Source organism: Chlorocebus sabaeus, chromosome 20 (assembly GCF_047675955.1).
Source record: "Chlorocebus sabaeus isolate Y175 chromosome 20, mChlSab1.0.hap1, whole genome shotgun sequence".
NCBI lineage: Eukaryota > Metazoa > Chordata > Mammalia > Primates > Cercopithecidae > Chlorocebus > Chlorocebus sabaeus.
Window position 1 is genome coordinate 13,546,778 of NC_132923.1, and position 16,145 is coordinate 13,562,922.

At 49.0% G+C, this 16,145-nt stretch overlaps 2 protein-coding genes and 1 long non-coding RNA gene across 6 annotated transcripts; 2 read left to right on the forward strand and 1 right to left on the reverse strand.

The window, feature by feature from the left end:
* Window positions 1-1,120: 1,120 nt before the first annotated feature.
* MTMR11 (myotubularin related protein 11) lies at window positions 1,121-9,708 on the forward strand. Of its 4 annotated transcripts, none has more exons than XM_008019221.3 (17): window positions 1,121-1,304; window positions 1,787-1,862; window positions 2,340-2,461; window positions 2,681-2,741; window positions 2,912-3,054; window positions 3,512-3,590; window positions 3,712-3,847; window positions 4,094-4,181; window positions 4,339-4,427; window positions 4,512-4,636; window positions 6,039-6,105; window positions 6,349-6,419; window positions 6,938-7,104; window positions 7,387-7,560; window positions 7,815-7,997; window positions 8,446-8,739; window positions 9,045-9,708. In XM_008019221.3, exons 2-17 carry the CDS (start codon window positions 1,805-1,807, stop codon window positions 9,231-9,233), a joined length of 2,046 nt encoding a protein of 681 aa, XP_008017412.3. In that variant the 5' UTR covers window positions 1,121-1,304; window positions 1,787-1,804; the 3' UTR covers window positions 9,234-9,708. The 4 variants fall into 4 exon arrangements, with proteins under 4 accessions (XP_008017412.3, XP_008017410.3, XP_072864521.1 ...); XM_008019219.3 differs by having other exon boundaries at window positions 1,136-1,433; XM_073008420.1 differs by lacking the exon at window positions 1,121-1,304 and adding an exon at window positions 1,392-1,433 and having other exon boundaries at window positions 2,425-2,461.
* Window positions 7,588-10,490, reverse strand: LOC103247174 (uncharacterized). Its single transcript, XR_502675.3, has 2 exons — window positions 9,980-10,490; window positions 7,588-7,662 (listed from the first exon to the last, which is right to left on the reverse strand). It is a non-coding gene; the product is annotated as an uncharacterized lncRNA (long non-coding RNA).
* Window positions 10,491-10,508: 18 nt separating this feature from the next.
* SF3B4 (splicing factor 3b subunit 4) lies at window positions 10,509-14,990 on the forward strand. Its single transcript, XM_008019222.3, has 6 exons — window positions 10,509-10,637; window positions 11,080-11,208; window positions 11,423-11,965; window positions 12,292-12,498; window positions 14,292-14,465; window positions 14,577-14,990. Exons 1-6 carry the CDS (start codon window positions 10,604-10,606, stop codon window positions 14,762-14,764), a joined length of 1,275 nt encoding a protein of 424 aa, XP_008017413.1. The 5' UTR covers window positions 10,509-10,603; the 3' UTR covers window positions 14,765-14,990.
* Window positions 14,991-16,145: the final 1,155 nt, after the last annotated feature.

Here is a 16,145-nt window from a genome sequence, read left to right on the forward strand (position 1 = left end):
CAGGTGTATACCTCTTTGTTGCAGACTGACTTCCTGTCTCACAATATCTTCACTATTTCCACAGTTGCAGCCAAGACAGGAAACTGAAAGCTGAGGCCAGAAGGGTGGTGTACTGGGGGGAGGGGAAAATTGAGTGTCACTTTGGAAAACTGGTGCCCCCACCTAAGGATTGCTCCCTCTGTAGATTCAAAAGCAATAAAACAGCAGCTCATTAACTCTTATTTTGTATTTTATTTTCTGTCTTTTTCATGTCTAAATAAAGATTTTGCTTTGCTGTCCCCAAGTCCCCCTCCTTTAAAGGAGCTGCAGCTCCTTGACTTCTCTCCTTGTTCCCAGCTTTTCTTACCCATCTTTGCTTCTTGGGTTGCAGATGGGAGGGACGGGGGATGGACTGTTGAGCTGAAGAGAGGTTTCCAGCCCTCACCTGTGAAAGCCCTGAACATGAATCATTCATTTGGAGATCTGGTGTCTGGGTTGGAGGGGTGGAGTCACATACGGGAATGGGCACCAATTGGTTGTGTATCTACGTGACAGGCAAGATTAACTGATAAGACCTTTTTGTCCCACCCGCATCCACAAGACTTGCACACAAGCATACTTGTACTTGTGCCTGCATCTTGGACACATTTCCATCTCTTTTTATACTTCTCCACTGCACTCTTCACATGATGTCTGTGTCATGCCCTCTAGAGAAAGACATGCAAAACCACTTTAACCAGTTTCCCTGCTTCCCCACCTAATTCCCCCCAGGTCTAATTTTCATTTTCTTCTGGAAGAGGGGACAAGGAGGCTTGAACCACTTTCACATTCCTACCCCTCTCCCTGCCCCAAACCCCTTTGAGAAGACAAAAGAACTGAGCTTCCAAGGGAAGTCATCACTGAGACACTCCAGAGAGGTAGCCCAAATGATTCCAGCTTCATAATCAAGAGAGCTGCTCCCCTCAAACAGTCCCCAGTACTCATGAACAGGAAGAGAACAGGGTCTGGGATTGGGGTAAAGAAGAGAGTCGATATTTTTCTCTCAGTCCCCATTTCTCCCCAACCCGTCCGTCTCAGATTCCACCGTTTCCTCTCCACTTTTCCAGAATTGTGTGTATTCTCCTTTAAGGGGCTGGGCATCTCTCCCGCCCTCTCCAGAGTCGACTGAAGTTTCCGAGGAGACTTCTCAGGCTGGGCTGGACACACCTTTCCAAGGACCCCCACACTCTGCTCCGTGCACCTCAAATGCTCCTTTCCCTTGTGTCCAACCCCCTACCCCTCTCCCTAACTGCCCTCTTCTCAACAAGACTCAGCCTCTCCCTGAGGTGGGTGAGCATCCTTGAGGTTTCCCACCCTTAACTGCTCCGTCCCCGGATGGAGCCAGAGAAATGTGGTGGGGGGGCCGGGGCCAGAGTTTCAACATTGCCCCCCAGAAGGAGGAGCCAGAGATGGGGGTAAGGAGAAGGAATTTGGGGGGGTGTCGGCAAGAGGGTGAGAATGGGGATGAGGTGGAGATAAAAGGGGGAAGCAAAGGTTCTAGAGGAGGAGGAGGGTGTGTCTGTCCTATCAGCTTCTGCTGATGGAGCCTGGTCTGTCTTTTTCGTAGTCTCAAGTTCGTTGTCTCATTATCCATTAACCAGCCCCTCCCTTTGCTGTCTGCCAGCCCTGGTAGGTCTGGAGCTCCCCACAGACACTGATCTCAGTTTCCCCCGAGAGTGTGAGTGTAGGCCTCTAAAGGCAGCTACCTTTGGGGAGTTGGGGAGCCTAGGGGTTAACTCTAGACCCCCCTCAACTCTCTGGACCAAAGTCTGTCCAGGAAAGCAGGATGCCGGAGCCCAGGAGTCGTCAGCCTAGCAGTTGCCTGGCCTCCAGATGCCTCCCAGGTAATAATGCCCTAGCACTCTCCAAAGACTCTTCCAAATTTCATCCTACACCAATCTCGTTTCATGCCCTCACCAAAGATACCCCTGTGTTCCTCTCCTGGCTCAAAGTACTTCTGCCTGAGGCTCACTGTCCTCCCCAACGGCCTCTAGAGCTGGCTGACAGCTGGACCTTGACATTCCTTCTGTTTCCTTGACCCTGTTACCCCTTTTCAAATTTACTTATTCAATACATAGTTAGTGCCTGCTATGTGTCAGGCCCTGTTCTAGGCTCTGTTCTAGTTACAGAAATTTAAATATATATATATACACACACACACACACACACATCTTTCCTCTTCATAAGCTTACATTGTAGTAGGCTTTGGGGAGGATTTTAATCTTCCCTATTTAGATCTCCCTTTCTCAGAGGGGTGGGTGTATCCAAGTGTGGGCAACACTGGGAATAGTCATAACGGGGCTTCCCTTCTTCCCCTTTAGGGGAGCAGATCCTAGCATGGGCCCCAGGGGTGAGGAAGGGGCTGGAACCCGAATTGTCTGGAACCCTGATCTGTACCAACTTTAGGGTCACCTTCCAGCCCTGTGGATGGCAGCAGAATCAGGTGAGATGGTTGGGGAACAGAAATGACAGCTAGTGGGAAATGGGTAGGGGAGTCTAGCAGGATTTAGACAAACATTATGGGTTAAGGGCTGTCTTTTGAATGTGTCATTGATAATTGTGGAAACTCTCTCTAGGGTAGTTGCACCCTAGGGGTTGGGGCTGCCAGAGTAGGAAAATGAGGGCCATTTCCGATGTCTACCCAGTCACATGCTTCCTCTAGGACACTCCCTTAAGCAGTGAATATGATTTTGCCCTGGTCAACATTGGGCGATTAGAGGCTGGTAAGTTGGGGGGGTTTGGTGAAGGGGTTCACTGGGGGTGTTGGAACTCCCTCCTCCTCATCTTCCTATATTCTCAGAAAACAGCAGGGATGGAGTGGGATGGGCTGGAAGAGTCCCTTCTGGAGGGACCCTGGTCCATGGTTACACTGCTCTGTACCTCTTCACTTCAGTGAGCGGCTTGTCCCGAGTCCAGCTCCTCCGTCCAGGGTCCCTGCTTAAATTTATCCCTGAGGAGATTATGATTCATGGCCGAGACTTCCGGCTACTCAGAGTTGGTTTCGAGGCTGGAGGCCTAGAGCCTCAGGCTTTTCAGGTAAGAGGCCCCTAACCTGAGGCTTCCTCCTCATCTCAGAACCTTGGGATCCTCTCACTGACAATTTCCGAGATTCCTCCAGTCCCTGGGATCCTCTCATCATTCCCCCTGCTTCTCTCAAGGAAAGGCTAAAAGGCTGGGATAAATGATTGTGTGATGAGAGTAAAGAGCCTGTGCTCTAGCCTTACTCTATTAATTACCAGCAGTGTGACTCTGGGCGAGTTTCCTCCTCTGAAAAACCAGGATTCCTCCCAGAATCATCATTCTAGGATTCTGTGGTTCCAGATTTGTTCTCCCGACCCAGTCCCCATGACCTGAGGAAGCCCCCTTCTCTAGGGACTTTCTTCACTGTTCTTCTTTATTATTGGCAAAGAGAGTGGAGCAACACATGTGCTCCATTTCCTTCTTTTCACTTACTCAGCCTAAGCCAAAGGATGGAATGTCCTCTCCTCCACAGGTGACCATGGCCATTGTCCAAGCCAGAGCTCAGAGCAATCCAGCCCAACAGTATTCGGGGATAACCCTGAGCAAGGCTGGTGAGTGAGAGTACTTTAGGGTAAGGAAAAATCTGAAAAAGCAGAGGATGGCTGACGACAAAGAGCTGAGAAGCTGTCTCCGATTTTCTCCTTCCTCCTCTATGTCTCACTCCTGTTCTAGGCCAGGCTTCTGGCTCCAGAAAACCACCAGTTCCTCTCATGGAGACAGCGGAAGACTGGGAGACTGAGCGGAAGCAGCAGGCAGCCAGAGGCTGGAGAGTCAGCACGGTCAACGAGAGGTTTGACGTAGCCACCAGGTGATGCCCCATGCACCCCAACCCTGCTGCTCTCTCAATCTTCCCTTAGTTCCTTGATCCTCTAAAGCTAGGACTTCCCACAAACTCCAGCCTCCTAGACACCCACAAAGCTATCTCCCTTACCTCCTAGATCCCTAAACCTGAAATCCCTTGGAATGGTCCCTCCGAAGCAGCTTCCTTGTAATAACAGCTTTACGTTGTAATGAAGTCACTGAGCCAAACCGTAATACCACTCTCATTTCACAGCCTCCCCCGTTACTTCTGGGTCCCTAACCGAATTCTGGACAGTGAGGTCAGGAGAGCATTTGGCCACTTTCATCAGGGCCGTGGACCGGTCAGTGTGAGGGTTAGGGTAATGGCTGTGGATTAGAGGGTCATGGGAGGCCAGGGACAATGTGGAGGGAGGAACCTCTGTGAGGTCTGTGTGGGGGCAAGGGTAGCGTGCAGCTAGGTGTTTCTCCCACAATGACCCTCTTCTGCCCCATGTGAAGCGCTTGTCCTGGCATCACCCTGGGGGCAGTGATCTTCTCCGCTGTGGAGGCTTCTATACAGCCAGCGACCCTAACAAGGAGGATATCAGGTGAGGGAGGCTTGATGAGAAGAATCAAGGGTTAGGTGCTCAGGGCAGACTCCTTCTCTTATTTCCTGACTCCCTCCCCTCCAGAGCAGTGGAGTCGATGCTCCAGGCTGGGCATTCAGATGTTGTCCTGGTAGACACTATGGATGAGCTGCCCAGCCTTGCAGATGTCCAACTTGCCCACCTGAGGCTGAGGGCCCTCTGCCTGCCTGGTGAGAATAACCTTTGACCCCTCACCCTCACCCCTAGGTCTGCTGAGCCTAACCTGGTTTACCCTTTGCTTGCTGTAGATGAGTAGCTCTTTAGTCCAATGAGCCTGTTTTCTTTTCTTTTCTTTTTTTTTTTTTTTTTTTCTTGAGACAGAGTCTCGGCTGGGCATGGTGGCTCACACCTGTAATCTCAGCACTATGGGAGGCCGAGGCAGGTGGATCACCTGAGGTCAGGAGTTTGAGACCAACCTGGCCAACGTGGTGAAACCCTGTTTCTACTAAAAATAAAAAAAAATAAAAAAAATAAAAATTGGTTGGGTGCGGTGGCAGATGCCTGTAATCCTGGCTACTTGGGAGGCTGAGGCATAGAGAATCGCTTGAACCCAGGAGGTGGGTGAACTGAGAATGTGCCATTGCATTCCAGCCTAGGCGACAAGAGTGAAACTTGTTTAAAAAAAAAAAAGGCCAGGTGCGGTGGCTCACGCCTGTAATCCCAGAACTTTGGGAGGCCGAGGTGGGCGGATCACAAGGTCAGGAGATCGAGACCATCCTGGCGAACATGGTGAAACCCCGTCTCTACTAAAAATACAAAAAAATTAGCCGGGCGTGGTGGCGGGCACCTGTAGTCCCAGCTTCTAGGGAGGCTGAGGCAGGAGAATGGCGTGAACCCGGGAGGCAGCGGAGCTTGCAGTGAGTGGAGATCGCGCCACTGCACTCCAGCCTGGGCGACAGAGCGAGACTCCGTCTCAAAAAAAAAAAAAAAAAAAAAAAAAGGCAGATGACACGGAAGTCTCCCTCTGTCGCCCAGGCTGGAGTGCAGTGGCACGATCTTGGCTCACTGCAACCTCCAACTCCCACGTTCAAGAGGTTCTCCTGCCTCAACCTCTCTAGTAACTGGGATTATAGGCGCCTGCCACCATGCCTGGCAATTTTTGTATTTTTAGTAGAGACGAGGTTTCACCATGTTCCCCGTGTTAGACTAGGCTGGTCTCGAACTCCTCAGGTGATCCACCCACCTCGTCCTCCTAAAGTGCTGGGATTATAGGCATGAGTCACCGTGCCTGGCCAGTGAGACTGTTTTCTACTCACCTCCCATCTCTCCCACCTCTCCCACAGACTCACTGATTTCCTGTCTTCTTGACCCCAATTTATTCTTTTTTAAACAGCTTTATTGAGACATAATGTACATACCATAAAATTTACCCTTCACTGAAGTATACAATTCAGTGAGTTTTATTGTATTTACAATGTTGTACAACCATCACCACAGTTTAATTTTAGAAAACCATCCTGGCCATTTACAATTACTTTTCATTCCTATTCTTAACCCAGCAGGCTATCAACCTGAATCCTGAATCCTGAGTTCTAATCTCTTTGCCCTTCTGATCTTTCTACCCTCTATCAGATTCATCTGTGGCTGAGGATAAATGGCTTTCAGCCCTGGAAGGAACACGATGGCTGGACTATATCAGGTACTCCTTCGCTTCTTCTAGCCATCATTTATAATTCAACCTTCTGCAACCTTCTGTTAACTTGGGCTCCTAAATGGCCTTTCTTTAGTTCTTCTCCTCAGCTTCCCAAGAAGACTGCCATTTTCTGCTTTTTAGAAGAAAGAGGGGTAGGATTTGGAGTCGGCCTTATTCCATCCCATGACCCATCACTCCATTCCCCTAGGCTTATCATTTTTCCTCCCTCTTCCTCATCTGCTCCTCCAGGGCTTGTCTTCGAAAGGCCAGTGACATTTCAGTATTAGTGACATCCAGGGTTCGTTCTGTAATACTTCAAGGTGAGTTCCTTGGGTAAGCCCATTCCATTCTTTGCCTCTTTTCTTTACCCACATGACCAGATTGCATTCAGGGAGGGAGACCCATAAGGCTTCTTCCTCTCCTGTTCCTGGGAACTACCTGCGAGCTCTACTCTCATCCTTCAGTGCTATCTCTGCCTCCCCATCACACCTTGTGGTCCCTGACACTAGGATGGTCTTAGCCCCTTTGTTCCTTTCCTTCCATCGGTGGATGGGGACTGGGGTTGGGGTGGGAAGGGCAGTGTGGAAGCTGGTTTGAGAATTGTGATTCTGCCCCTTACATGTGAAACTGGGTATTTCTATCCGGGTGGAGTCTAGGACGTGAATCATTCAAGGTCTTTGTTTTTTCTTCACTTCTATGTGCTCTCTCAATCCTTCCTACCCGAAACCTTTCCCCGCTGTGCCTCTCACTTCTCATTGCCATACTTCTCTTCTCATTCTCTTCTGCCCTAGTTTCTTGGACCCCTCTTCTTTGTCCCTTCTTCCTCTTTATCACCCAGAGCGCGGTGATCGTGATCTCAATGGCCTCCTCTCTTCACTCGTCCAGCTGCTTTCAGCCCCCGAAGCCCGAACACTGTTTGGCTTCCAATCCCTAGTGCAGCGAGAGTGGGTGGCAGCTGGACATCCCTTCCTGACTCGGCTTGGGGGAACTGGGGCCAGTGAAGAGGTGAGAACAATATGGGATGGCATCGGGGGGATATTACTAAAGAAGTAAGAGAATGAGAAAATTATTTTGTATAATTCACTGGAGGTGAATCCAGTCAGAAGGGCCCCGAGGTTAGGCTGAGATGAAGATCCTGATGAGTGAGGCCTCATAAGCCCCTGCTACCCTCAATTCAGATTTTCATTCCCCAACCTCCATAGTGCCCCCTATTCCCATATCATCTCGTCATCCCCCCTCTTCGGGTCCCAATAATCCCTTCCAACCTCTTAATTTCTCTCTTTTCAGGCTCCGGTGTTTCTCCTCTTCCTTGATTGTGTCTGGCAGCTCCTCCAGCAGTTTCCAGCTGATTTTGAATTCTCTGAGTTTTTCCTTCTTGCTCTTCATGACAGCGTCAGGGTTCCTGACACCCTTACCTTCCTGAGAAATACCCCCTGGGAGCGCGGAAAGCAGAGCGGACAGGTCAGTGACTTCTATTTTTGACTCGTGTTGTTTTTTTTTTTTTTTTCCATTGAGATGTAGTCTCTGAAGTTTGGTCTTGATTTGTTTTATGAGAAGTGAGGTCTGTGGGTGGGGAGGGAGAGATTTAGTCTCATTTTCAGGACAGGACTTTTGCCCTATATCTTTCCTAGAATAAGAGGTGAGAATCTCATGATTTGTCTCTAGATGTGGGAGGATTGCGTGTAACCATCCTTTTTCTTGCTTCCTCTGTCCAGTTAAACTCCTATACACAAGTCTACACCCCAGGATACTCCCAGCCCCCAGCTGGGGACTCTTTTAACCTGCAGCTGTCTGTCTGGGACTGGGATTTACGCTATAGCAATGCACAGATACTACAATTCCAGAATCCTGGCTATGACCCAGAACACTGTCCAGATTCCTGGCTCCCTAGACCGCAGGTGAAGTGTCTAAACTTCCTAAATTCCCTTGACGTTCCCACAGGCTCATGCTACTAGACAGTGAGAAGTGAAAGACACAATGTCTTGAGTTCCTTAGGGAAAGCTACTCCACTACTCTTCTGCAGCTGTCACTTATAGTCCCTGGGTGTCCCTAGGAAGACAAAAGTCCTAGAATAGCACAGGGGGCACCCTTTTTGTCCTTCCTCAAGTCTGTTTACTCATCTTCCTGTCTCATGCACACATAAGTTGCCCTAAAATCAACCTTAATCAGTCCTGAGGCTTAGTTGAAGCCTAATGAGGAGGGTAGAAGAGTTCTCATGGGAAGGCTTGTAGTTCTAGTCACCAGTACAGTGAGTGGATGGCGGCAGGACACCCTATCCCGATCCAGATTGGGGAAACTAGGGTTATCTGGTCTCTCTGTTGCCAGTTGATTTCCTTTTCCCTTTAGCCAAGCTTCATGGTTCCTGGACCCCCCAGTTCTGTGTGGCTCTTCTCTAGAGGAGCATTGACCCCCCTGAATCAGCTCTGTCCTTGGCGGGACAGTCCCTCCCTGCTGGCAGTCTCTTCTCGTTGGCTCCCTCGACCTCCTATCTCCTCTGAAAGCCTGGCTGACCAGGAATGGGGTCTCCCCTCACATTGGGGAGCTTGCCCTTTACCTCCAGGGCTGCTGCTGCCTGGATATCTGGGACCCCAGATCAGGTTCTGGAGACGCTGCTACCTGAGGGGAAGGCCTGAGGTCCAGGTAAGAAGGCAAAATAAGACTGGGAGTGGGAGAAGGGACTTGACTCTGCTGAACCAGATGAACAGGAGCTGGAAAGGCAAGGAGCTGAAGGCTGGGGAGGCTGGGAAGTGAAGTTCTACTCCTCTTGGTATCAAACAGGGTTTGGGAGTGTAGGAGGTGCGGGAAAGTGCTTGTGGCTTAGATTAAGTGGAATTTAGGGCACAGCTGGAAAGGGAAACAGAATTAAAGACACCAGAAGTAGCAGAGAGGCAGGGGGCCAGAGCTACAACAGTATTCCTCTCTGTTCCTCTTTGCCTCCTCCCCAGATGGGCCTCTCAGCTCCCACAATCTCTGGCCTCCAGGATGAGCTATCCCATCTTCAGGAGCTATTACGGAAATGGACACCAAGAATATCTCCTGAAGTTCACTCCAAGAAAAGAGATCCACATACCATTCTCAATCCCACTGAAATTGTGGGCATTCTCAAAGGCAGGGCAGAGGGGGATCTGGGGTAGAGAAGGGTTCTGTCTAATCCTTTTTTTTTTGTATCTGGACTTGCAGCCTCAGCTTTCACACTCCAGCCCTTAAGTTCACTAAGAAGGTCTGAGTTTCTGCTGCAGATGGTGGTGTTAACTGCTCCAACTCTTGTCCTGTCTTGCTTAGTTCCTACGGATATTTTTGTTTCTTGTCATTTGAAGGATTAAGAAACAAAACAATCCAGAAATTGATCGTTTTTTTAGGCCAATTCCATCCCTTCTGGATAACCAGATGTTAAATCGTGAGATCAGAGATGCTGTTCATCAGTCCCAACAAGATGGCCTAGAGATCGCATTCTCACCTCGCCTTGCTGCTGCTTTAAGTCCAACTTCTATTTCTTCCCTTATAGTTTTCTACGGGAATGAGGCGGATACAGGAAACACCCTGTCTCCTCTGTATTTTTGTAGCGGAATTTTCTATTTAAGGGGCTCATTAAAGCATAGTATTTATACACGTTGCTGGCATTGTTTCTTGTGTTTGAATAAAGGATTCTCCTAGGTAGGAAAGTGGTGGGTAAAAGGTGGGTATGACCCAAGAGAGGAAGGCATCTACCATATTATTGCTAAGGAAATAGGGGAACTGGATTTGGTGAGACTCTGCAGAATTCAAGTGCAGTTTGGGGAAAGGATTCTCGTGTGTGTCTCCCATTTAGAGGCAGATGGGGCCAGATTGTTCTAGAGATCCAGACTGAAGTCTCTGAGCTCCGATCCCCTCCACCCCTCACCTGTGGTCACACACCACCTTGGAGCAGTCCTCACCCTCCCCATGCAATTACGACGAGATAAGCGCAGACGTCACTCCAGCTCAGACATTTCGCAGTCTCCTCCCCTGAGGGAAAACCAAATACCTCCAGCCCAAATCAGGGCTGTTGAGGCCAAATCTGCAAGAAGGTTGCAGGCGAGATGGAAGGTTCCCTCTGCGCCTGAAAGCAGCCAGGTCCTCGGGTTGGGGGGACTCTTCAGCACATCCTTCTCTGGACGACAAAAGATCATCACTGGCTACAAAATATATGAAAACTGAAGTTTTTGTTCTTTTAGCTTTCGAATTTACATTTTTGGGAGCAGTGTGATTCTTTCAAGTCTAGCAGTGCATTAACACGGTCTGAGCGTTTCCGTTCCGCCCTCCTCGCTAAGACCACTAGCAGCGGCACCTCAGCGTGGGAGCAGAGGACTCCACCGCCCAACCCGGGTTAAATCTGGGAGGCTCCTAAGATGGCTGCAGCCGCTTCCAGGCACCTCCTCTTCCGCGGCTCCGCCCACCGCTACGTCCGCCTTCGCCCCGGAAGTGGAAGTCGTGCTGCGGTCAGAAGGCGGAACCGCTGCTGGGAGACGGCGGGAGCTCTATCGCCATGGCTGCCGGGCCGATCTCCGAGCGGAACCAGGGTAACTGGAGGGGGAAAGTCTGGAATGGACTCAGCGTGGCTAGGAGGCCCCTACTACAGCCAGAAGTGCCTCTGCAGGGGTGGGAGACTGGACTCATCCCTTCCCCAGAGGGCGCGAGACCGGCCCCGTGCCTCCTGGGGGCGGGGTGGCCAGGTGCTGGCTGAGGACCTGAGGCCTGTGGGTGTGATACTTACGTCCAGTCCCCTGCTGAGTTCTCACTCAAAAAAACCAAAAAAATCCACTGAGAATACTAAATTAGACTTCAGAGGATTCCCGAAGTCCTGGGAAGAGAGAAGTTTAAGGGTTTAACTTTTTTTTTTGCTCCTGTCCCCTACCCGCGTCCCCAGTTCCCCTAGTTGGGTTCCATCTTCATGTTTCCATCACCTCTTTCTCTCCTGTTATACTCTCACCCTTGCTCTAACTTTCTGCTCCCTCCCTTCAGATGCCACGGTGTATGTGGGGGGCCTGGATGAGAAGGTTAGTGAACCACTGCTGTGGGAACTGTTTCTCCAGGCTGGACCAGTAGTCAACACCCACATGCCAAAGGATAGAGTCACTGGCCAGCACCAAGGTGAGTATATGACAAGGGGCAGATTGCTTCTGGAGGGTCCCAGCAGTATTCACAACTGTTTTGGAATAACATGAGCAACCTAAAGTATTTCTTTTTCTGGAACCATTCTTAAGTGAGGTTGTTTCTTTCTTGTTCTTTGTGATTAGAGGGTAGATGAGTTTTACCCCATTTTCAATCTCTTATGTTGTTAACCTCCTCTTCTCCACTTCTCCAGGCTATGGCTTTGTGGAATTCTTGAGTGAGGAAGATGCTGACTATGCCATTAAGATCATGAACATGATCAAACTCTATGGGAAGCCAATACGGGTGAACAAGGCATCAGCCCACAACAAAAACCTGGATGTAGGGGCCAACATTTTCATTGGGAACCTGGACCCTGAGATTGATGAGAAGTTGCTTTATGATACTTTCAGCGCCTTTGGGGTCATCTTACAAACCCCCAAGATTATGCGGGACCCTGACACAGGCAACTCCAAAGGTTATGCCTTTATTAATTTTGCTTCATTTGATGCTTCGGATGCAGCAATTGAAGCCATGAATGGGCAGTACCTCTGTAACCGCCCTATCACCGTATCTTATGCCTTCAAGAAGGACTCCAAGGGTGAGCGCCATGGCTCAGCAGCCGAACGACTTCTGGCAGCTCAGAACCCACTCTCCCAGGCTGACCGCCCTCATCAGCTGTTTGCAGATGCACCTCCTCCACCCTCTGCCCCCAATCCTGTGGTATCATCATTGGGGTCTGGGCTTCCTCCACCAGGTAAAGCTTTTGGTTAAAATTTGTTTGTCTTAAGGTTGGGAGAGAGAGTCAGGAGGAAGAAAAAAAAAGCCTGAAAGGGGGATGGGACATGGAGTCAGTGAGTGATGGGAAGAGGACTGAGGAGTGATGGTAGTGGTGGAGAAGATTGTTGGGTTTCTTTAGGAGGGTGAAGTTGGTTGACTTTTCTAACATTGCTTTTGATTTTAGAGCACTGGGAGGAGGGGGAAAGAGCTCACCCTGCCTGGAGAGGCCAGATCAGGACAGGCTCTTTAAAGACATTTTCTCCTCACTACCATAAACTTTTACTTTTTCCATTTCCTATATAGGCATGCCTCCTCCTGGCTCCTTCCCACCCCCAGTGCCACCTCCTGGAGCCCTCCCACCTGGGATACCCCCAGCCATGCCCCCACCACCTATGCCTCCTGGAGCTGCAGGACATGGCCCCCCATCGGCAGGAACCCCAGGGGCAGGACATCCTGGTCATGGACACTCACATCCTCACCCATTCCCACCAGGTGGGATGCCCCATCCAGGTAGGTGTGCTTTGTTGGGAGGGAAGAGCTTGGTAGAGCATCTCTGTTACCTCTCACCCTGCTGCCCTTTGTTCCTCAACAGTAACAGTTTCAGAGTTTCCTTTCCTTCAGACATTCTATTATAAAAACATACAAAATACTCTCTAACATCTACCTCCCTGAATCCATTTCTTAAGTTTTTCTGACAAGAAGACTATACTTGCTGGTTTTTATTTCTTTAACCTTTAGTTCCCTTCTCTTCTCTGACTCCATCTCAAAGTGGTGACCTAATTGCCAAATCTCAGGGACACTTCTGCTCCTTATCTAGTTTGACCTCTGATGTACTGGAAACTAGTCGTGTCCTCCTGTTTGAAATTCTTGTCTCTTTTTGCTTTTGCTTTTCTAGATCCTCCACCCCTCTCTCTTGACTCCTTAATCTCAGCTACCATGATAGACTTGTGTCTACTTGTGCCTAGATTTTTGTGCTTGTTTCTCTTTTCTGCATATATCTATAGTTTTAATTGGGTATATACTGATGCCTCCTAGATCTGTATCTCTAGTCCATAGCTGTTGACATTCCGGATCCTTAATACTTTAATGCTGCTGCTTAATAGATAGCGTCATTTTTCTGTCCCTCTCCTTCAAACTCATTCTTTCTCTAGCAGTCTTTTTTTTCAGGTGCTTAATTCATGAATCTGAGAGTGATGTTTGACTACTCCCTATTACCCCACTCTTAATACCAAGTCTTATTTAATATCGGTGGCATCTCTCCCCATGGCCAGTGCCCTAGTTCAGTCTCTCATTCCCTCATTATTTAACAGTTAATTTATTGTAGTAATCTCCTGCCACTTTGACTCCAGTTTTCCCTAACTTCGATCTACTTTCACAGAGTAGGTTTTTTAAAACACAGATGTGCACACACTTGCTCAGAATTCCTCTGTTGCTCCCTTTTACGTACAGAGTAAAACTCAAACTCATTACCATAGCATTCACAGCTCTTTATGAGCTGGCCCCTGCCCCTCATTTCTATAACTGCATTTTGCTCCTGATTACTGAGTTAACTGGCATTTCCTGGAATATACTGTGCTGTTTGACACACCTGTAATCTTTCTGCTTGGGATGCTTTCTTCCCATGATCTTACCCTTCTGAAGCATTCATCCTTTAGAACTAGATCTTTGCTTAGACAGTGTATTCTCTGCTACTTTCTCAAATCCTATCAACTCCACTTGTTACATACTTCAGCATTACTATTACAGTACCTAAATCATGGAAGAAGCAAGAGGGTAAGGAGTTGATTGAGTAATTGGTTGGTTGTGCTGTTGGAATAGGGTCAAGGATAGGGAGCACTTTTTACCACCCTTCTTTTTTATTTTTTTGTGTTTTTTTTTTTGGTGATGGGGTCTCACCCTTTCACCCAGGCTGGAGTGCAGTAGTGTAGTTTTGGTTCATTGTAGCCTTGATGTCCCAGGCCCAAGTGATCCTCCCATCTCAGCCTCCTGAGTACCTGGGACTACAGGCACGCACCACCATGCCTGGCTAATTAAAAGTATTTTTTGATAGAGATGGGTTCTCACTATGTTGCCCAGGCTGGTCTTGAACTCCTGGGCTCAAGTGATCCACCTAGGCCTCCCGAAGTGCTGGGATTATTGGCATGAGCCACTGTGCCCAGCCAGCCTTATTTTCTATACCCTTTTTTCTGTATAGTTCTCTTTCTGATGTCACTTTCTTTCTAATTTTGTTCTCTTCTTTTCTCTATTTTCTTTGCCTTCTTCTCTTTGTCTCTTTTCTTCTTGTGTCTCTTTTATTCTCATAGGGATGTCTCAGATGCAACTGGCACACCATGGCCCTCATGGCTTAGGACATCCCCATGCTGGACCCCCAGGCTCTGGGGGGCAGCCACCACCCCGACCACCACCTGGAATGCCTCATCCTGGACCTCCTCCAATGGGCATGCCCCCCCGAGGGCCTCCATTCGGATCTCCCATGGGTAAGTCATCTCTAGCCACCTCCCTCATCTGCACCTATCATGTTCTTACAGCTTCCTGTAGGCACATCCCTTGTCCCGTGCCCTTACTAACTTTTCTTTTACTCCTTGCAGGTCACCCAGGTCCTATGCCTCCGCATGGTATGCGTGGACCTCCTCCACTGATGCCCCCGCATGGATACACTGGCCCTCCACGACCCCCACCCTATGGCTACCAGCGGGGGCCTCTCCCTCCACCCAGACCCACTCCCCGGCCACCAGTTCCCCCTCGAGGCCCGCTTCGAGGCCCTCTCCCTCAGTAAATTCACATTTTTCCTTCCTCCTGTTACATCTTCCCAATATATTTTCTATTCCTTGGACCAATCAGAGATGCTGTAGCTTCTTGGGGCTAAGGTACTAATCCCTTGCAGCACCCCCACCCCATTCCCCTTTTTAATGTAACTTTTTCCACAGGAGGTATTTCTTTTTTATGTTGGTCCTGAGTATTTTGCAAATGCAGAGAGAAAATAAAACTAAACTGCTTGTTTATTTGTGGTGTTTTCTTTGACAACAGTAACTTTTTTTCTTTAAGAAGAGATGTCAGAGTATCATGAAAAGAATGGTAAGGTAGGAGTAGGAGCAAGGGTGCTCACTCCACATTTTAAAGGCTTGTTCTGTAATGTGCTGTTGCAGTTGCTGAGCTCTGCTGTGCACTAGAGTAATTGTTTCCTTACATAGAGCTTATCTTCTAGTTTGGAAGATAGGGGGACCCAATATCTATAGCGTAGGATCATCGTGTTTTTTTCTTTTTTTCTTTTTTTGGAGACATGGTCTTGCTCTGTTGCCTAGGCTGGAGTGCGGTGGCATGATCACAGCTCACTGCGCCCCCAACCTCCCAGGCTCAGGTGATTCTCCCACCAAAGCCTCCCAAGTAGCTGGGATCACAGGTGTATGCCATCACACCCAGCTAATTTTTGTATTTTTTGTAGAGGTGAGGTTTTGCCATGTTGCCCAGACTGGTTTTGAACTCCTGGGTTCAAGCGATCCCCCTGCCTCAGCCTCCCAAAGGGCTGGGATTACAGACATAAGTCACCTCGCCCAGCCAGATTATTGTTTTAAAGTGAGAACAGATGTACCTGGAGATGTCTGGCAAAAATGAAGTAACATGCACTAAGCAATTTATTGCAGCACCGTTATAATGGCAGTAGATTGGAAACAATTCACATCTCCATCAGTAAAGGGACGGGTTGAATAAACTGATAAATTCATGCAACAGAGTACTGTGCAGCTGTAAAAAGGAATGGGGATGATCTCTACATACTGCTGTGGAGAGATCTCCAAGTGAAGAAAAATAATGTGTATAGTGTGCTACCTTCTCTAAGGGTGGCATATATATTTGTATTTACCTAACGTTTTTAAAAATGGGTAAACCAGGCCGGGCGCGGTGGCTCAAGCCTGTAATCCCAGCACTTTGGGAGGCCGAGACGGGCGGATCACGAGGTCAGGAGATCAAGACCATCCTGGCTAACCCGGTGAAACCCCGTCTCTACTAAAAAATACAAAAATCTAGCCGGGCGAGGTGGCGGGCGCCTGTAGTCCCAGCTACTCGGGAGGCTGAGGCAGGAGAATGGCGTGAACCCGGGAGGCGGAGCTTGCAGTGAGCTGAGATCCGGCCACTGCACTCCAGCCTGGGCGACAGAGCGA

Coding starts and splice junctions, on each gene's coding strand:
- MTMR11 (XM_008019219.3), top strand. CDS start 1,368: ATGTGGTGGGGGGGCCGGGGCCAGAGTTTCAACATTGCCCCCCAGAAG. Junction 2,742..2,911: donor CATTGGGCGATTAGAGGCTG/GTAAGTTGGGGG, acceptor TCTTCACTTCAG/TGAGCGGCTTGTCCCGAGTC. Junction 6,106..6,348: donor CGATGGCTGGACTATATCAG/GTACTCCTTCGC, acceptor CTGCTCCTCCAG/GGCTTGTCTTCGAAAGGCCA.
- SF3B4 (XM_008019222.3), top strand. CDS start 10,604: ATGGCTGCCGGGCCGATCTCCGAGCGGAACCAGG. Junction 10,638..11,079: donor GATCTCCGAGCGGAACCAGG/GTAACTGGAGGG, acceptor CCCTCCCTTCAG/ATGCCACGGTGTATGTGGGG. Junction 11,966..12,291: donor GTCTGGGCTTCCTCCACCAG/GTAAAGCTTTTG, acceptor TTTCCTATATAG/GCATGCCTCCTCCTGGCTCC.